This window comes from Bos mutus, chromosome 5 (assembly GCF_027580195.1).
Source record: "Bos mutus isolate GX-2022 chromosome 5, NWIPB_WYAK_1.1, whole genome shotgun sequence".
Taxonomy (NCBI): domain Eukaryota; kingdom Metazoa; phylum Chordata; class Mammalia; order Artiodactyla; family Bovidae; genus Bos; species Bos mutus.
In genome coordinates this window covers 87,223,304-87,245,769 of record NC_091621.1, presented here as the reverse complement: position 1 = coordinate 87,245,769, position 22,466 = coordinate 87,223,304, and the positions used below count along the sequence as shown (strand labels likewise).

The following is a 22,466-nucleotide window of genomic DNA, read 5'->3' as shown; positions in this document are numbered from 1 at the left end:
CAAGTGGAGTATTTTACACAAAAGCAAAAAAAAATTAATATAATTGCATTTAATATATAATTCAAAACTTTCATAATAGTCATCTAGAGTAAAAAAGTGAGATCATCAAAGTATAAAAGTCCAGTTACCAAAATCTATATGCATATTGACAAAATAAGATTTCTAAGAGCTGGTGACTACATAAACCATTGCAACTCAACCAATTTATATTCTTGGAAAAACAAAAACTATCCCGCAGAAAGTCTTAAAGTTAACCAAAGCACTTCACTAACCTGCAGAACAGGAGGACAGAACAAGCTTTAACCAAATCACTTCACCAATAAGTTGCAAAATGAAAGGTCAGAATATATTTTAAAATTTTCTTCTAGGTACCCTTGGGAATGACAGGGTAAAGACCACCATGATGACAAAATACTTTGCAGCCATGATAAAAATTTCATTTGCAAAAGTTATTTAACGGCCAGGAGAATTACAAATGTTATATGACAAAAGATACAAAATAGTAAACACAGTGATCCAAATTATTAAAATATGCCTGAAGAGAGAAGGAAAAAAAAAGAAACATAATACATAAGGGGAAAAAGATGGTGGAAATAAACCAAAACATTTTTATTGGTTTCATTTCAGATGGTAGACAAGTGACCTTTTTTCCTTAATTCTTTACAATAAACATTATTTTAAGGAGAAAAAAAATGATAGTTTAAAAAGATTAGGATGAAAGAGACTAAACATAATGATTTGGGAAATACCTATCTACCCACCCAGACTTCAAAATATGAGGATTCCAGAGGATTTACCAAGTTGTCTTACTGAGTCAACCAAACAATTTTAATAAACAATTTTTCAAATTACAGCTGTTGATTGTTTTAGCTCTTTAAATATAAATTCTTGTAGAGCTCATACAAACTGTTACATGCCAATAAAAATACACAGCCCAGTCCTGAAGCTTACTTTAGCCACATAAACAAAAGCTTCAATTTCAATTTTCAAAATCATATTTAGAATTTGGCAAATATAAATAAAACAGCAGGTAAAACATGCCTGCTTATAGAGTATACACAATTTAAATAAAGCATAGATCATTTTAACAAAAGTTAAAATCTGTTTCAGTATGAAAATTTTAGCAATGACTTTTTGTAGTAGCATTAATTCATTAAAACTAGCCTTTATTTTTAAATGCTATGTTGAGTTTATAAATAATGAAATTTTAAAAATAAGAAAATGAAGCTAACAAGATACAGATGAGGCTGTTACCAGGCTCCGTGCATGTGAACAAGTGATGCGATAAACCTCCAGTCAGTGCGTTTAAGAAGCACGGGTGCGCCGCCACATGGCAGCAACAATGGCATACCTAATCTGTAGCAGATGAAGAAAATTTGGCAAACTCACATTTTACAAGACACAAAGCTTAAAAGGAAAAAAAAATTTTTTTTAATCTGCATTAACTATTCTTTTCAAACTACTGCAAACAAAGTGGAACTCAACCTTAAATTTAATCTTCTGCAACAAAGTACAATTAAAGAGGCCTGCTTTCCTTATTTTGGGTGCCAGAAAAATCAAATTACTGGAAAATGCTTTCCTACAAGAAAAAAAAAAATATCCTGAACTTTTTTCCTCTACAAATTTAACTTCTGAATTCTAAAATTTCCAATTTAGAGAAACATCCACATCACTATTAAAAACTAACAGCTCATATGGCATGACTATTTTGTTTTCTCAAAAGCTACTTTTTCTTTTATTACTGTTTCTTTATCTTCACAGTAATGAAGTCCACTCTTACTGAGTTAAATCATTTAAATCTCAGTACAGTTTAAACAATATTTAAAGTACTTTAAAACCAAAAAAAGTTAATTAACTAAGGCTATATAATTCACATGATGCATTCATTTGGACTTCTTTACTTGTTGTTAAGGAAGAAAGGATTAAAAGCAAAATAACCAATATGAGAACCTGAAAATGGTTCCAATTCACCCTACTTGCTCTACAGAGTTATGTAAGACAGGAAGAGAAGAGAGAAAAAGTAACCACAATTACACTCAAGTTGGCAAAATGTTTTCTCTCTTAGGCAGAAAAAGGAAGTATTCAATTCTGGGAAAGTTTCCTTTCATCTCTTTCTCTGGAGTCCAGTGACTTTACCCTGGACATGTACACCTTCACCACAGCACTCATCGTTGTGAATGTAAACATCCGTTTTCTTATCTGACTCCTCCATCGTTTCCTGGAGGGGCAGTAGGAGGGGCAGCAGGTCCCTTCCACCTTTCTTCATGCAATCCACAGAGCAAACCCTAGCACACAGGAAGTAGTCAAATGCTAGTGAAATAGTAATAAATGGAAGTTTTGCAGAGAATGCTCAGACACAGTGATAACACATGTTTAAATGGGAGCAAGGGAGATAAGTATGAAACACTAAGGAACAAAGTATGGCATTTCTGACATTCTTATTCAAGTATATGGTTGAACATACAGTGGAAGTGAATGTATGAGTAAAGAAAAAATTCTAAACTAGTAACTATTTTAGGTAGCTCTTCCTTAATAGTTCAAGTTTTTACAGTCCATTTAAGTGTTTTATTATGTAATTTAGGGATATTTTATTTTATGCTAAATAGTGATTTAGACTACAAGGTAAAACAAAGTTAAGACTATCCTTCATAATAATTCTACCCTGGAAAATATACTCTAACAAATACGATAACAAATTTTAATTTAAAAATAAAACTAACCAAAAAAAACTCTTGTTAAAAATCAATAAAGTAACAACGGTGCTCTTTCATGAATAATAATAAAGTGAGTAAGATTCAGAGTCAATCAAAAGACTACGAATGGTGACTCACCCATTTTCTAATTATATTGTTTAAAACTCTGAAGAAAAACCTAGCTTACTCTGTAATTGCCCAAAAAAGCTTTGTTTCCTTAGTTATAAATTAGCTTCCTGCATTTGCTGACAGAAAAAAATAATCAGTGGCAGCCATTTAAAGTTACATATTAGGTCTTAAGCTTTTTATGAAGTTTTTATCAACGGGGGGCTTCCCTGGTGGTTCAGCTAGTAAAGAATCCACCTGCAATGCAGGAGACCTGTGTTTGATCCCTGGATTGGGAAGATCCCCTGGATAAAGGAAAGGCTACCCACTCCAGTATTCTTGCCTGAAGAATTTCATGGCAAAGAATTTCATGTCCCAAAGAGTCAGACACGACTTCATGTTCATGAAGAATTTCATGTCCCAAAGAGTCAGACACGACTGAGCAAAATTCACTTTATGAATTGGGGAAAAGAAGAAACAAAACAGCCACCAGTAAACATTCTGACAGAGGATCAAGACATGAGACGACAAACTCAAAAGCTTTAGCGATTACTTCTAACTGTCAGCAGCTAAAGGATTAGTTGAAATTAAAATACGAGATTTGAAGTCAGTTAATAAGCAATATTGAAATTTGTTCCACTCAGTATAAATTCTTTTTAATTAATTGCTGATTAACTTAAAAGAAGACTGATAAGTCTTATCATACAGTTCTGGAGCAAGAGTCACTGCTTTTGGTTTTATCATTATATAGCAAATTCCATCATCATATCATCAAGTATACTTTTCTTACCTTTTTAAGATGTCATTTCACTGAAGCCAAGGAATGGGACGCTGTCTTACCAACCACCTAATTCCTGGCACTGACTAACATTTCAAAAATCTTGACAACTACCATCGACTTCAGAAAGGAAGCTTACTCTTCTCCCATATTCCTGAGTCCTGTCAACTGACATGATGAAAACAAGTAGAGGCAGGATTTCTTCTGTGATGCCTACCAGTTCCTGTAACATTCACAGGTGAAAATGCCTACAAACTGCAGAGTGCTCATAGTCTGTCTGTGTTTGTGTGCGTATGAATAAGTACAGCACACATACATATATACATTTTTAACTTTAAATTAATCACTCAAATTATAGTTAAGATAAAATCTGTAAATTGCATTTAAAGACAATCTGAATTGTCATCTCATACTACTAAGCCATAAATCCTTCTGGCTTACAGTTACCATTTTTACTTTTTCAGAATCAGATACACTTTGTATAATACATCTCCTATGAACATAACACAGGGGTTGGCAAACAATGTGTTCTCGAGCCAAATTCAACCCAGTGCCTAACAATATATGGCTGTGTTTGTGCCACAACACAGAGCTTAATAGTGGAAACCGAGACTTTAATATGGGATGAAAAGTCTAAAGTATGTACTACATAGCTCCTTACAGAAAGCTCCTTACAGTTTGCCAACTCTTATCACAGTATAATAGCTGCAACTGAGAGCTGTTAAGTACCTAGCCTGGTGCAATATGTGTTATATGCCTCATCTAAAATCTTGTCAGGAACCATCTGGAGTAGCTATTAACTCTAGTCTCAAACAGAGCAAATCAAAGTTCTAGACTATCAACAGTATAAGCAGCACTTCCTAGAGTCTTAAGCCCATCCATAAAAATTTTTGTTCAGATGGTCTTGGATGGAGCCCAGATACCTACATTTTCCCCAAGTACCCTAAGTGATTCTGGTGCAGACAGTAAAGGATTAAATATAAACACTTAATGAAGAGATAAAAACAACTTCTTTAATACCACCTACTTCCATATGTGATTGAGCAGGGATCTGCACACAAGAGTGTTTGGTTCCAAAATCTATATTCCTTTTGACTTCTCTTTAAAGTTACTTAAGAGTCTGATTAGTCTTTTAAGAGTAATATATCTCCTGATAAGAGTTACTTAAGAGATTTTTAATCTAGTTATACTATATACAAATCTAAGTTATTATAGCTGAAAAGTACATGCAGAGACCAAGATGATCCAATATACATTCATGAAGTTTAAAATTTGTACTTTCAAGAAATTAAGGGTCTGAAATACACTGTATCTTATTACTTTATATATAGCAATAGGTGGGTACAAAATGGTGAAGCCCTGAGCTCAAATCACATGAACGACTTAACAAGTGATAACAAATCAAACACATTTGTGAACATAATATGTAATTTAATCATTTATTCTATGTAGAAACCATTTTAATTCTGAAAGACTTAAAACTTGGGATTTCAGATGCTACAAAGCAGTAAGTTAAAGAACTCTGCAGTGTATGTTTCTAATTTCAATGAACCTCCTGAGAGTACCATTATAAGTACTAATGCTATGCTACAGCTCAAATACATATATTCTTTGCTTATTAAATTCACTAAATTTATATAATTTACCTTTTTTAAAAGTATGAGGCAAGTTACTTCTCCTTATAACTAAAGACAATATGTCATAACCACATTACTTCAAAACCATTAGCTCCTAATTCAAAACAAGTAAGATAATAGCAGGATAAGATAATAAAAAATAAAAACAAGCTTCTTGCCACATTTTCATGAGTTTCAGATTTTACCTGAACAACATTCCAAACATGTTTTCTTAATGCTTATGTATCAACTAATCACATAGAAATTGATTTTTTTAATGGCTGCCGCAAAGTCCAAAGTAGCCTTCCTAATGAATAGTATAAAACCATTGGTAAGAAGAAAAAAAAAAAACATTGTAAGAAAATATAACATAATATTTTCATAACTAACACACAAACATAACCACAAAGACAAGAAGAAACAAATAGTACATAATAGACTCCTATGACGAAGGGCAAACTCTAAAACTGTATCAACATATTTACACTTGTTAAACTGTGAGTTTTATTCTTCAATGTCAGGAAGAAAAATTAGACACAAAAGTATGATTTAGGTAACTGCTGGTAAAACAAAGAATGACAAGAAGTTTGAACTTTTAAAGCCAGGATGAAGCATAAATATTTTATTTGAAAATAGGAGAACTTTTCATATCACTAATCAGCAGTTCAGATAGCCAACTAGTTCAATAAAAAAGCAAAAATTCATGTTTTATACCTAAAACATAGTAATCTGATTTTTTTGGTCCCTTTTATTTTAGATATAAATTACGTTTGTTTGGTGAAATGAATATGCAAAAGAAACTTATAAAATAAAAATGTAAAAAGTTAAAATTATATTCCAAAGGAAATAACAGATTCTCTTAATTAACTTGCAGTTAAAAATAAAGCTGAGTGTCCACTTCAAATGTAAGATGAAGGCCCTTACTTGAAATTCCATTATATAATATAACGTGTTATTAGGTCTTGCACTGAACTTAAAAGATAATACATCACTTTAATGAATAACTAATATTCTTGTTTCACAAATGGCATTGAGATTTGGTTACTATTATACAATGTAGTACATATATACTGTAACAACTATAGGTAATAAATGGATAACAATAAATTAAAGGACACTGTCAAGTACTTAATGTTGTAGGATATACTGGAAGTTTTTAAAAAAATTATTCCACAGACTTCAAGACATTCAAAATAGAGATGTTAGCTCAAAACTTTTTTAGACTCTCTAATCTAGATTAAAATATCAAATATAAAAGGGACTTAAGCATGTTTTTGAAAATATGTGCTTCAGTCTACCATTCTTGACAGTGTTCTTTGTTTTTCAAGTTGAAGTCAGTTATAAATATTACAAGCTTTTGCATTAGAACAGTCTCAACTTATAATTTGATAAGAATGGTCATAAATAATAATTTGACATAGTATGACCACTTAATCAGAATTCTTTGGCTTCAGTATCTTCAAAAAGCACACTTGTAATTCAAAATAATCTTCCAACTGTAATATTTATCTTCAAAACTGGTTTCCTACAAAATGCAATAGCTTCAAAGTTTCAGACAGACTTTTTGAATTAACACTAATCTTTCAACCAAAATTGTGTCTTTTAACACAAAATTGTGTCTTGAAGGGCATCTACCATTTTAGCAACCAAACCTCAAACCACTTTATCCAATAATATTATACAATCATGTGTTTCTTAAATATGAAAACATTAGAGAATTTGAATACAACAAGATAAAAACAATCCCCAAAAACATTTCACCAAAAAGTATCTCTGTCCTCCTCAAAAAATGTTAAGACAATTTACTAAAGTGTCTTGATTATTACTTCAGTAGATAAAATTTCAGCAACTACAAAATAAAATTTCCTCCATCTGTGGCTTATTTCCTTAGCATCAAAATATCTAACAAGTCAGTAAAATAAACAGGTAATAGGAAACCTGGATACATTTGTGTTTAATACTCGGTCCCCCCCCAACACTCAGAATATTTCTATATTTATAAAACAGTGCAATGTCAAGTTGGTTTTTCAATAACCCTCATTACAAGCAGGTGCATTTTCAAACCACGAATTATCAAATATTTACAATTAAATTTATAAACAGTCATGTCATCATTTTTCACTTAAAACTCTAACAGAAACCAAAAACTATTTCTAATAAACCAATTCTAAGAAACAATTTATACAACTATGCAGAATATTCCTAATATAGCACAGTTACCATGACTTTGTAACCAAAAGAAAACACTTCAGTCTTCATACATGTTTTTAACCCTTACATTTGAATTATATTGATTGATACAAAGATCAAAGGACTGTTATAAACACAAAGAAAAAAAAACTTTACTTACTGCTAAAGTCAGATACCTACCTTGTTTCTCATTGTAGATTATATTCTTACACAACAGGTCATTATGGCAAAGCACAACAGGTGAGCCCAGGTTGGAAAGAATCTTCTTCATCCAAGTCATTTCTTCCTGAAGAATCTGAGAGCTTGGGATATCACTTAAGAACCTTTCAGTTAAAAAAAAAAAAAAAAAAAAAAAAAGTTACATCTTGTTTATATTAATGACATGTTTTTTTAAGTTTCCCTAAGGAATAAAACCTTTTTTTTTTCTTTTTGGTCATATATAACTTGAATTTTTTCCTTTCAGTTTTAAGATATAACTGACACACACAGCATTATACAAGGTGTACAAAATTAAATTTGACTTACATACATAATGAAATGATTACTACAATAAGGTTAGTTAAGTATCCATCATCTCATACAGATATAAAATAAAAAGAAATATTTTTCTCTTAAGGAACTCATGTTCTTAACAACTTTCATATATAACAATGTAACAATATAACAAAAGTTGTTATAACAATATAACAACTTTCATATATAACATAGCAATGTTACTTTACCATGTTGTATATTACATCCCTAGTGCTTATTTCAGAGAAGGCAATGGCACCCCACTCTAGTACTCTTGCCTGGAAAATCCCATGGATGGAGGAGCCTGGTGGGCTGCAGTCCATGCGGTCGCTAGAGTCGGACACGACTGAGCGACTTCACTTTCACTTTCCACTTTCACGCACTGGAGAAGGAAATGGCAACCCACTCCAGTGTTCTTGCCTGGAGAATCCCAGGGACAGGGGAGCCTGGTGGGCTGCCGTCTATGGGGTCACACAGAGTCGGACACAACTGAAGCGACTTAGCAGCAGCAGTGCTTATTTATTTCATATCTGGAAGTTTGAAATTTTTGCCTACTTTCATCCAATTCCCCCTTCCCCACATCCCACCTTTGGTAATCACAGATCTGATCTCTTTTTGTCTGAGTTAGTTTGTTTGTTTTTGAAATATAAATGACCTACAATATTGTTACTTCCTGGTGTACAACATAGTAATTCGGTATTTCAATACGTAACAAAAAATCTATTTTTAATAAGTTCTTTCCATTTAAATGTAGACTTCTGAATTAAAACAGGCCAATTATTCTAAGATTAGAATAAAGAAAATCCATGATAAACAACTTTAGTATGAATAAAAAGCAACTGAACAAGACACCTTAAATGCACAGCATAAAAGTAAAAAGTGTATCAGTACAAAACAGGGCGAGGGAAGAATATACATGTCTAACAGCTGACATTTACTAACACTATTCTTCTCAATGTTTTATATTTATCTCCATTTTACAGATGGGAGAAACCAAGACACATAGTTTAATAAAAAGAAGTTTAAGTATTTAAAGTCACAAAGACAGCCTATTAAAGAACTAAAACATCTATCTCAAGCTTGGAAGGGTGAATGTAGAATAAATTAGTTAAAGTCACATTTGAAAGTCAACAGATATATCTGGGCTTCCAGGTGGCTCAGCAGTAAAGAATCCACCTGCAGTGCAAGAGCTGCAGGAGACTTGGGAAGATCTCCTGGAGGAAGAAATGGCAACCCACTCCAGTATTCTTGCCTGGAGAATCCCATGGATAGAGAAGGCTACAGTCTACAGGGTCGCAGAGAGAGACATGACTGAAGTGACTTTGCACACATGCATGCAGATATTATCTATTGCTGACAAATCAACTCATTATTATATGATAATCATCAATCATATAAACATTATGATACTATCATATGATAACGATATCATAGAATATTCATCTTTACAGAGAATTGCCTCAGTAGTTAGACTGGAAGGATGAGAGTTAGTTTGACAAAAAGGATTGGCGATTATGGCTTTTTATTCTGTACTCTTTTCTGTACTATTTATTGTGCCATATTTGTAATAATAAAAATACAATGGAACAAAAATAGTGTGCTGCTATTAATTCCTCAATAGCACCATCAGGCTTACAAAATTGCTGTTCCTCCTCTTCTTCCCTAAAACTTCAAGACAAGTTCTCTTCATTCTTTCTCTATACAGTCTCTCAGATTACCCCTTTCAGTTTACAATACAATAAACAGTCTGTATCACAGTTTACTTTAATGAATCTGCCTATTCACTGTTCTCCCAACTGCTGCATTCTCTTCTACACATAGCTTCCAACAGAGATCCGTATATGCGCTTTTTAAAATGGTGTAATTATTCAAGAATTTATTTTAAAAGTACCGAGTTGAATGGAAAAATAGGACTCAAAGGATTATTAACATAATCACAATCATGTACAGACAAAAAGGAATGAAAGGAAATATGAAAAATATTTTTAATATTAACTATTTTTAATACTTTAGTTGTGTATTTTCTACTGGGGCAAGGATCTTTTGTTATCTACCATAGGGCATCTCCAGATTTATCACTAACCTCAAGAATTTAAAGTAACCTCTGAATAATAATTTTTAAAATAGCAGCTAACATTTATTTAGCACTTAAATGTATAAGCACTGTTCTAAGATATGTGTATATACTGACTCAATCCTCACAAAATCCCTAAAACGTAAACATCTTACCCTTGTTATTTCCATTTTACAGAAAAGGAAACAGGTACTTTGTCCAGGGTTACACAGCAGAACTGAGATTTGATCCCAGGTAGTCTGGCTCCAGAGCCTTGTACTCTTAATCCATACAATATCATACTGCCTCTCAACACTGAACCACTGCCAGCTTCATTATTTTAAAGTGATTTTTTTCCTGAAACCTTTCAATAAAATTGTTATTTCGAAGGTGGATTCTTTTTGTTTTTATGTGATCACTGTCTGAGTATCCAGCACCATGGACACACTTTCAGAGGTCTGTCTACCCCAGTTTACAGGGTATCATATCCCTGTCCTTTCAGAGTCTGACAAACTGTGAGCAAACAAAGCACACACACAGTGAGTCAAACTAATCTTTCGAAATAATCAACTTTAATTTTTTCCTAATGAATTATAAAAAATAAAACAAGAAAAAAAAATCCACAGGTCCTGCTTACCTCTGTCATTCTTAAAGACTTCCTGAATACAAAGCAAGATTTGCAATTTCTGTACTAGTATTAATAACATTATGGAAAAACATGCTCGGTGTAGTTTCTGAGGCATGTGTCACAGACTGTTTCAGAGGGTCCCAGCAGGACTGCGCTCTCTTTGTTAGGAGCATTCAAGATGGTTAAGTAGGAAGACTGAGCTCACCTGCTCCAGCGGGCACATCAAAATTACAACTACCGACAGAGCTACTAATGAGGACAAAGACCAGAAGACTAGCACAAAAGATTTTTCAAAGGTAGAATGGAGAAGCCACAGTAAGACAAGTAGAAGGGGCAGAGATGCAGCACAGTGAAGACCCACAACCCTGGGTGGGCAACCCACAAATGGGAGGATAATAATTACAATTGCAGAGGTTCTCCACATGGAGAGAAGACAAGCTCCATATCTGGCTCCCTAGCCCAGGAATCCTACACTGGGAAGGCTGGCTCCTAGAACATTTGGCTTTTTAAGGGCACACTTTCAGGAGAACCAGAGGGCTGTGGGAAACAGAGATTCCACTCTTAAAGGGCACATACAATATCCCACATACTCTGGGATCCAGGACAGAAGCAGTAATCTGAAAGGAGCCTGGGTCACACCCACCTGCTGATCTTCAAGAGCCTCCTGGAGAGGCAAGAAGCAAATGAAGCTCTCCCTGGGCTCACAGGCACTAGCAGCAGCCATTCTGGGAGCTCATTCTACCAAGAAGACACTGGTCCTGGCAAGCCCCACTATGGAATCCTCCCTCTAGCTCACTGGCACCAGGACCCAGCCCCACTCTAGCTGCTAAAGTTTTAGGACACCTTGGGCCCCTACCGCAGCCATCCAGGGATCTTGCCCCACCCACCAGCAAGCTGATACCAGCTTCCAGGACACCCTGGACCCCAAAGCCAGCTGTGCTTGAACCAGCCCTGCCCACTGGAGGTCCTGACACCTACTCTGAGGAACCTCAGGGTCCTGTAGCCAGAGACCCTGGGACCTGACTCCACCCCACAGCAGACCAGCTCTAGGCCCAGGAAGTTCCAGGATCTGCGCCCTGTCCACCAGAGGCCCACACTAGACTGAGGATCTGTAGCCCCACAACCACCGACCCCAGACCCAGTTCTGCCCACCAGAGAGCCAGCCTGGCCCGCTTAACATTGCTGTACGTTATACACGGAAGTTGTTAAGAGAGTAAAACCTAAGAGTTCTCACCACAAGGAAAAAAATTTTTTTTCTATGTCTTTATTATGACAGATGTTCACTAAACTTATTGCAGTAATAATTTCATAACATATATAAGTCAAATCATTATGCTGTATATCTTAAAACTTATTCAGTGCTGTGTGTCAATTATATCTCAATAAAACTGGAAGGAAAAAAAACTTGTTTATATAATTTAGATTCTAAATTCTGATTTACACATTTATCTTTATAGGAAATGAAATATCTTAGTTACTCTGAACCTGAAGTCCTACAAAATCTGAGACTCCAGTAAAAGAATTTTCAATCTCATTATATGAGACTTTAAAAGTCACAATAAACTAAGACAACCCAAACCTTTTCACACTTCAATATGACTACACTGCCCCAGTGTAGATCTCTAGGCCCATTCAAAGCAGCCTTCCTTGGAACAGAAAGAATTGCTTTAAAAAGGTCTCTATGGTCAATTCACACTATAAAAAATATACCCAATAACAGTAACCTTTATATTATGTTTACTGCCAAATAAATGTTCTATATTTGTTTCTTGGCTCCCCACTTCCCCACTTTTATAGGGACTGATTTTTTTTTTTTTTTTTTTTTTTTTTTGAGCTGACTAGGGAAGAAAGCAGATTTCTGTAGTGTCTTCTCAGAGTCAAATGAATTAATGTTTATTTTACTTAAATACAAAGAGATAAACAAAATCAGATTTTACACACCTTACAGTTATCTTCGAAACCCTATATATGTAGCAAAACAATGTAAAACATAATTTCAAATGAAAAAAGTAATTCTACCTTTTATTAATGTCTTCATCTGCAAATCCTGTGGGAATGAGAGAGAAATATTTTCCCATCTTTAGCCACAGGTTAGATTTGGGAATCCAGCCATTGTGTGCATGAATAGCATGGATTTTAGCAAGCTGACGAGCTATTAGCCTGTTTAAAAACAAAACAGCATAAAAAGGAAAGTGTTATGCACCATACAGTTCATATTTACTCAAAGGTAAACTAAAATAATTAGGATGCTTTTATCATGTAACATGATTTCTTTTTACCTTACATAAGATTCAAAATAATATGGCAAGTCAACTCTCATTAGAAAAGGTAAACATTTAATACATAAGTAGGAAGAAATACCTAAAATTAATAAAGCAATTATAGTCCAAAGGGATTGAGTGGCAGCCTATTTTGATTATACAATGTCAGCAACCAGCAGAAGAATACACATCTATAAATGATTTCAAGGCACATATTAGACATTAATTACCAATACATTTAAATTACACTGAGTCATTTTAATTTTGAGCCTTTGAAGTCACTGAAGTTAAAGGGCAAAGAGGACTAAAAGGTAAATGGGCAGATAAAAAGGTTTTATGAGTTAATTTCTGAAGGGGGGTGTTAACAAATTCTCTGAACAAATGTTAGGATTTTATGATGTCAATCAATCTTGATATAATGACAAAATAATTTGAAGCTGTGTGTATTTATGTCCACACTATCTTTTTATCTGTAGAACCTAGTACAGCAAATGCTAATGGAGGAATAAGCATACTACATAGAAATAAGAACTAAATTAACACTCAGTCCATAGAACAGTAGATAGAAAAGTGACAACAATAATCTACAAAAAAAGAACTTAAAACTGGCAAATCTTCAACATTACAATCTAATGTAACATCCCTCAAAGTAAAGTCCTAGGACTTACAATACAGCACCACCAAGGAATTTCTGAAGTTCTACCCTGCATCTACTGAATCACAAATTCTAGGGGTACACCCTAGCACTCTGCATTTTAAACAAGATTTCCAGGTGATTCCAATTCACTGTGTAATTTGAGAAGTACTGACTTAATGTTCCAATTCTGCTTTTGAAGTCACTGAGGTTAAAGGGCAAAAGAGACTAAGGTAAAGAGGTAAGTGGGCAGATTAACAGGTTCTACGACTTAATTTCTATATCTTATGTTAACAAACATTAGCTGGCCTATGTACTAAAATGGATCTTTGGAAACTTAAAAAAAAAAGAAAAAAAAAAAAGCCTGGGTATTACCCCAGAAATTAAATGGTTTGGGGTGCAGCCACGGCATCAAGGTATTTTAAAAGCTTCTCAGATGCCGTGAATACGCAAAAATCACTTTAAACACACACGGAATCTAGTACTGTAGTTATAGCTCACCAATCTGTGATAAAATAACACAGTTTTATTATGTTTTTATACTACAATGAATATTCTTATCTACTTAGTTTTTAATAAGATTCCTGATTTTCCTTTGGAAAAACTTCCATCCCTCTCACTTTTAGTTCATGTGGTTCCTTCAGAGCTGATCTCCATCCTAACCCCCTATCCCAGCTGCACCACTAACTTCAGGAGTGAAGAGATGACACAGACTTGCCCAGAGCACTCCATTCTGCATGCCAGAGTGATTTGTTCAGGGTATATTACCCAAGCCCAGGCTAAAAGGATTTGATCCCAAGACTTCTACGGAAGCTACTGACTTTGGGTGAAGCCATCAGAAAAAGAGGAACACACCCTCACACACACACACACACACGCACACTGTGCAAATTGATTAGATAAGTCTGCAACGGCAAGTAATTGTAACTGTCACTCTTCAGAAAAGTTTGCCAGAAAAAAAAAGCTAGCATACAGTAAAATAGACAGCAACACTCCTCATGACAGACACTATTAGAGCCCCTGGATCCACCCATGCTTGAACTTAGTATTCTCAGATATAGACACCAACAAATTCCTTCTTCTTTGAGCCAGTCTGAATTTTCATATTATTATCCTCAATAAGAGTCCTGATGCAGCTCAGAAGTGTTTAGACATTACTGCAAGTGAGTTCCAGTTTTACTACAAGAAATATTCAATGCTTTGTTTGAAAGAACATAGCTTTAAAGAACCAAGCAATTGACTTATATTCTTCATCTTTCCATTTAGATGATTATAATTCAGCTGATCACATCTATTTTGATATTCGATGATCTGAAAAATATTTCACAGTGGGGGTAATGCTCAATGCTTGTAAGAAGCAGAAAATTGTAACTGGTCTGACAGCACTTGAAGCAACAAAATGAGGTCTATGGGACATAGCCCTCACAGATCTGTCTTTGATGCACAATGCTGTAACTGAATTCACTGTTTCCCTATTGATTCTCTCCTGTACCCAGATACAGAAATTGGTCAGTTTCTCTTGTCTTCAGAGCACTACTGGATTTTACTATCGAATTAAAAATGAGTAAAAAAGTATTTGTAATGCTGTTCTTTAACCTACCTAAATTTTTAAAGAGAAACTTCCTAATATTGTTACTCTGAAGCTTAAAGATTACATGTAGATCACATCCAGCCAGTTCCTCGGCCTAAAGACGTTGCAAGTGTCATGTCTGACACATTCAATATTTTTCTTCTTGTGAGACATTCAATATTTTTCTCCTTCTACTGTTTTCTATTCTGAAAAATAAGTATGATGAGGTTTCACTGTAACTGAGTAATACTTGATTTTGGCCTTTATCTTGATGATTAAGTTACAATTCTATCTACGGATGCTGAAGTTATTTAAAAGGAGAGGCAAAAGGTATCTTAACTGAGAATATCTTTTGCCTTTAAGGCACTGCATTCTTGTCTAAGATGGAAAACTTTGCTGATTTGAGAATAAAACTAAGTATGCAACTATGAGAAGAATAAATCGTATTTTGATGAAAAAAAAAAAAAGAATCCTAATGCATTACCAAAATATTAAAATCCGTGATCTTTTTAGGTATGTGTGTTTTGGTTCATACCTCTCAAATTACCAAATAATCATTTTTTATCAATAATTATTGCCTGAATGATCTTAAGACCACATATTCTATAAGAATACAGAATAAAAAATCTATTTTTATTATCAATCTCTCATACAGTATTTGCATTAAAAAGCTAGGCCCATAAAAGTGCTATAAATAAACATATAGCACTTTAAGCACTAAGAAACTTCATTAAAAAACCAAGTGATAGTTAAAACGAAGTGCAAATAAACACACATATATATTTATATCCACGTGCATACATGTATACGTAAACTGGTTTTAAACTTTAAGAGAGGGAGTTGGGACAAGGGGTCTGAAGAAAAGTAATCCATGTTACATAAAACTCAAGGAGAAATCTACATCAACACAACATTATGACCTAAAACTGTTTACCCAACAAATGAGACCAATGATTCCAGAGAAGGGTCACATATTAGAATAGATACTTAATACCAACAAATTTTTATTTGCTGTTTTAAAAATAAATAATAATGTCATTTTTCATTGTTTTACCCCAGAGTTTATATGAGACTCTGATTTGAAAACCACAAAATGTAGTTTCAGAAGTTCTCCAAATACAAGTTATTCAGCTACGAGTGACTGAAATGACAATTCTACGGTAAATAGAATGGTCATAACTCCAAAGGGCTCTTACATGTTAACAGAATCTGTTGAACAGCTGCTACGAGAAAAAGCACCTACTAATTGTGAGAATCTTGACTTTTGGGGCAGAAAGACGGCTAACTGGAGCTGGGCCAGGATTTGAACTGATTATGTGATGCAAAGGCCAAGGTCTTTCCATTACAGTATACTGCACTAACACTGCATGGAATTAGCAAATCAATGCATTTCTCTGAGTCTCTGGGTTCTTAGAAGGAAAGCCAAATTACTCGTGTAATCTTAAAATCTCTCCTTCAAATCTAAGAGGGGATGTCTGTGAATAAAAGAAAAAAATTTACATAAACGTCCACTCAGTTTAGAGATTTAAGTTCAATAATGACAACAGGAATTCCACATTCATATTCATATACAAGGCTCCTGTAAACTAACTTCCCATCTCATAACAATTTCCTACTAGTCATAATAGAAATATTAAATATACATGATCTATGGACTAAAAGAGGCAAAGTTTTCCAAATGATACTGATTTTTATCAAAAATCAGCAACTATTTTCATCTTTGAGTAAATTTCTGAAATTACAAGTGAAATTATAAAAATTATTTTATATGAAATTTTAAAAATACTGTTACATAATGAGATACATATCTACTCAAATGGAAAACAAACTATTAATTACCAACCTACAAGAGCAAAATTAGTATTTTCAAACAAAGCTATATCAAAACTTAAGAGCTAATGATTAGTATCTTCTAAAGTAAATTATAGATGTATTTGTCCTTTCTAAAGGTGCATTGTCAAAACAGTATTTGATAACATAAGGGACAATGTTAATATTAAATGATAACATCATGCTTATATAACAGGTAAAAATATATTCAGAATATTATTTAAATGTTTTATAGCATTTTCCTATGTAATTTTTAAAAAATAGCAGCAAATAATAATAGTATAGTTGAGATTGCTTTATTAATGCTACTGATCAATACTATCACTAGGTTATCCTACAAGAGGCAAACACCATGCCTTATTCTTCTCTCTTAGCATTCAGCACTAAGAGGAGGTACTTAATAGATACTTGATGAATAAGAATCATCATCTTGGTAACAGATTCAGGGTACATTTAGAAACTTACCACAGGATTCTACCACTATTGGAGTTATTCTCAGGTGGATTAAAATCTATCCTGGATTTTTTTTTAATCTCATATAATACCAGTTGTGCCAAAATTAATGCAGAGCTACAGAAAGACAAAGTGACCATCCATTTGAAACACTGCCTGTTCTTTGACAAGACATAACTTGTATAATAAGTCTTTTTTTTCCCTCAAAATTTAGAATTCAAGCTAATTTCTACAGGGCTTAGAACTACTGGTCTATCTTCTCTGCAGCAAAATTAACAAGGAAAGGAAGAAAATCTATTATACAAATATCCTCATGGAAATAACAAATATAGTTAAACTGCAAGCACAGCAACTACATACTTAAAAACCAGGCTTTGCTAAGAGATTTTAAAAATTAAATAAGTCTACTTACAAGTTCCATACTCATCTGAAATTTTCGATAAATTGGTCTTGAAAAAAAACAACATGTAATTTGTGAAGGATGGCTTTGTTAGGAAAATTTTTGGTTTTTCACTTGTAACTGAATTCAACACAGTTGCAGAACACAAAATCAACACATAAAATATGTTGCAATTCTACATTATCAATGAACAAAATTCTCCTCAAAAAGGAGATTAAGTAAAACAACTACATTTACAATAGCATCAAAAAGAATAAAATGCTTAAAAATAAATTTATCGAAGGTAAAAAAATTTCTATACAAAACGTTGCTGAAAAAAATTAAATACAGAATTAAATGGAAATATATCCCCTGTTTGTGGACTGGAAGACTTAAAATTGCTAAAATGTCAATACTAGCCAAAATGATCTATAAATTCAATACTATCACTACCAAAATCCTAATAGCATTTTTTACATTAAACAGAAAAAAAAAAAAAAACCTAAAATTCAAATGTAATTTTAAGGAAACCCAGACAGATAAAAACAAGTTAAAGAAAAAAAGAATAAAGTTAGAGGTCTCACATTTCCTGATTTCAAAACTTATTACAAAGCTATAGTTATCAAAACAGAGTGGTACTGGCATATCACCACACACACAGACCAATGGAATAGAGCCCCAAAATAAACCCCCCAGTTTATGAGCAAATGATTTTCAATAAGGATGCCAAGACTATTCAATGGCAAAGGACAGTTTTCTCAACAGATGGTGCTAGAAAAACAGAATATCCACATGTAAAAGACAGAAATTCCTTAATCCTTTCCTTAAATCATCATAAAAATTAACCTGTCAAAAATCTAAATGTAAGAACTAAAACTATAAAACTTTTAGAAGAAAATACAGGGGAAAATCTTCATGACACTGGACTTGCTAAAAATTTCCTGGATATGACACCAATAGCACAGATGACAAAAGTAAAAGCAAACAAACTGACTACATATATCAATTTTTTCTTTTTTCCCCAGATGGGTAGGTAGGTGGCAGGTTAAATAAGCGAGAGAACTTACATATAAGGCTTGTCTTGGGTAGCTGCAGGAGAAATAGATCTACCTGCCTGCCAGAATCTTAGAAGTTTATATAGAAGTCTTAACGGGGTTCAGTAATGTATGCCATCCAGATAGTCTCAACAACACCCCATTCTCTCAAGGCTCTATCCTCGAACATAGCTTCCACTGGGGGAACAGTGAGCAGAGAACACATTCCAAGGGTGGGGGTGTGAGGAACCTCCTACTGTGTGAGTACAGCCCCGGTCAACTGATGGTCACATCTCCTTGATGATCTCTTCCAACAACTGCAGAGGTTGTTAGTGATCAACAAAACAATCCACGTACATCAAAATTTAAAACTGTGCATTAAAGGGCAAAATCAACAGAGTGAAAAGGCAACCCATAGAATTAAATAAAGTATTTGTAAGTTATATATATGATATGGAGTTAATATTCAGAATATATAAGTACTCTTACATCTTGACAACAAAAAATAATCCAATTAGAAAACTGGAAGAGGACCTGAATTGACATTTCCCCCAAGAAGATACACAAATGGCCACCAGGCATAAGAAAAGATGCTAAATGTGACTATTAGGGAAAAAGAGATCAAAATCACAATGAGATACCATCTCCTTATAATCAGGATGGCTACTATCAAAAAATAATAATAATAATGTCAGCAAGGACTTGGAAAAACTGGACCCTGTGCACTGCTGGTGAGAATGTAAATTGGTATAGGTGCTATGGAAAACAGTATGGCAGTTTCAAAAAAAATTAAAAATAGAATGACTGTATGATCGAGCAATTCTACTTCTGATAATATACCCTAAAGAACTGAAAACAGGGTCTAAAAAAGCATTTGCTCACCCACGTTCGTAAGAACATTATACATAACAGCAAAAAAAGTAGTAATACCCAAATGTTCATCCATGAATTAGTGAGTAAACAAAACATAGTCTACACGTACAATGGAATATTATTCAGCCTTTAAAAAATGGAAGGAAACTCTGATACATGCTACAACATGGATCAAGACATTAAGCTAAGTGAAATAAGCCAGTCACAAAAAAACAGAAGTAACACTAATATAAGGTATCCAGAGCAGTCAAATTCATACAGACAAAAAGTAGTATGGCTGCCAAGGGGGCGGGAGGGGAGAATGGGAAGTTGTTGCTTTTGTATATACAATTTTAGTTTTGCAAGAGGAAAGAATTGTGGAGAGTGTTTGCAAAACAATGTGAATGGACTTAACACTATGCAACTGCATACTTAAAATTAAGATGGCAAATTATGTTACATGTATTTTATTACAATTAAAAATAAAAATGTTAAATAATATAAATGGTCATAAAAAAGAATACAGTTCTTAAAAAGACTTGATTAGAACAATTCAATTATTTTCTATTAGCTAATTTTATATACAACAGGAAAAACAATTAGGTAATAAAAATAAGATTTCTTATTTTCACTATCACAGATGGTCCTTCTTCTATGTAGTCTCAATAAGATAAGGTTTTACTGCACTAACATCAAGGCAAATGCTACTTTAAATTCCATATTCAATAAAGCCAAATGTTTGAAAACCTCAAGGCTGCAGAGAATTTCTTCAAATACCCACTAATACTCACTAGTTGCTCCTTTCTTGGAAGCTTTTTAAAAACTGTAACTATAACAGGCATTTTTTGAAATTGAAATAAAAGATCCCAAATCCTACCTTCCCAACAGATTTTTTAAACACTCCTTTCAGTTTTTTACATAAACAAATTACTGCCTGATTGCAGCCACAGTTCAACTAATAAGAGCCGGGGCAATGTAGGTGAGAGCACAAAGTAGTAAAGTAGGCAGGCTCTGGTTATGGGGGTAGATGCTCGAGGAGTTCCAGGGGGACTCCTGAGGCTCGATCCGCCTTTGCGTATGTCGAGCCTCCTTCCTCATGACCTTTGTCACGGGCGGAGTACCTCACTCTGGCCCCCAACAAATAAGCTGATTTTTTCTTAGTCCTACATCAGACATTTTGTATGTTTTAGACAACATTCAATAATAACATAACATTTATTTGTGCTAATGTACCTTTGTTATATTCAAATATGAGTTGTTATCACACAACCAAGCCATATGACTTTCTTTTATAACTTACTATATATTGCCCTACGGATTTCCAAAAGAGAACATTACCAATTCTATTTGCAACCCATAGTTTACCAGTTCCACTATAATATGCTCAGCACTGGAAGCCGGCATTTTTTAGTTATGTTTATTGATAAATGTGCAATAACTCATTTTAAACTGCACTTCTCCCTGTATGTCTGTTGCTGAGCAGTTTTAACTACACTTCAGCCAATATTTCCAGCAAGAGGCAAATTTTAGAGAAATACCAGGTAAGAAAATTCCTAAACACCTTAGAATTTTAAAAAAATATAATAATAATTAAAGGTTTCTGTAATACTTGACTGCTGTAGAGAAATTCAAATAAAAAAGTTCATGATAAACTTGCATAGGCTGAATTACTAGTTAAGTATTAGCATGATGTAATTCATCTTTACCTGTCATCTCCCTCAGACTCCTCCATGTTCTGCATCACCTTTAAGGTCCAATTCAAATATCATCTTAGTTAAACACTGCTTATTTCCCAACTATACCACAGAAAATTAGTTGTACTTTTTTTAAAACCTTTTCTACTCCTCTATGTATACTATTTAGCTTATTTTCCCCCCAAGGCTACTGTCTATCACAGACTGTATTACTTACTAGTAGACCAGCTGACTGTTTGAATTACTTTTCCTCCCCTCAGATCAGTCACTCAGTTGTGCCCGACTCTTTGCGACCCCATGAATTGCAGCACACCAGGCCTCCCTGTCCATCACCAACTCCCGCAGTTCACTCAGACTCATGTCCATCCAGTCAGTGATGCCATCCAGCCATCTCATCCTCTGTCGTCCCCTTCTCCTCCTGCCCCCAATCCCTCCCACCATCAGAGTCTTTTCCAAGGAGTCAACTCTTTGCATGAGGTGGCCAAAGTACTGGAGTTTCAGCTTTAGCATCATTCCTTCCAAAGAAATCCCAGGGCTGATCTCCTTTGCAACGGACTGGTTGGATCTCCTTTCAGTCCAGGGGACTCTCAAGAGTCTTCTCCAACACCACAGTTCAAAAGCATCAATTCTTCGGTGCTCAGCCTTCTTCACAGTCCAACTCTCACATCCATACATGACCACAGGAAAAACCATAGCCTTGACTAGACGAACCTTTGTTGGCAAAGTAATGTCTCTGCTTTTGAATATGCTATCTAGGTTGGTCATAACTTTCCTTCCAAGGAGTAAGCATCTTTTAATTTCATGGCTGCAGTAACCATCTGCAGTGATTTTGGAGCCCAGAAAAATAAAGTCAGCCACTGTTACCACTGTTTCCCCATCTATTTCCCCTGAAGTAATGGGACCAGATGCCATGATCTTGGTTTTCTGAATTTTGAGCTTTAAATCAACTTTTTCACTCTCTTCTTTCCCTTTCATCAAGAGGCTCTTAGTTTCTTCTTCACTTTCTGCCATAAGGGTGGTGTCATCTGCATATCTGAGATTACTGATATTTCTCCCGGCAATCTTGATTCCAGCTTGTGCTTCTTCCAGCCCAGCGTTTCTCATGATGTATTCTGCATATAAGTTAAATAAGCAGGGTGACAATATACAGCCTTGACGTACTCCTTTTCCTATTTGGAACCAG

At 34.3% G+C, this 22,466-nt stretch overlaps 1 protein-coding gene across 1 annotated transcript in view; it reads right to left on the bottom strand.

Moving 5' to 3' along the window:
* The window catches only part of ETNK1 (ethanolamine kinase 1), a 54,707-nt gene that overhangs the window by 16,513 nt on the left and 15,728 nt on the right, over positions 1-22,466 (bottom strand). Inside the window, exons 3-4 of the mRNA XM_005897701.3 lie at positions 12,596-12,736; positions 7,563-7,705 (exon numbers count right to left, since the gene is read on the bottom strand). Coding sequence (XP_005897763.2) covers positions 7,563-7,705; positions 12,596-12,736 — 284 coding nt within the window. The remainder of the gene's footprint in view (positions 1-7,562; positions 7,706-12,595; positions 12,737-22,466) is intronic.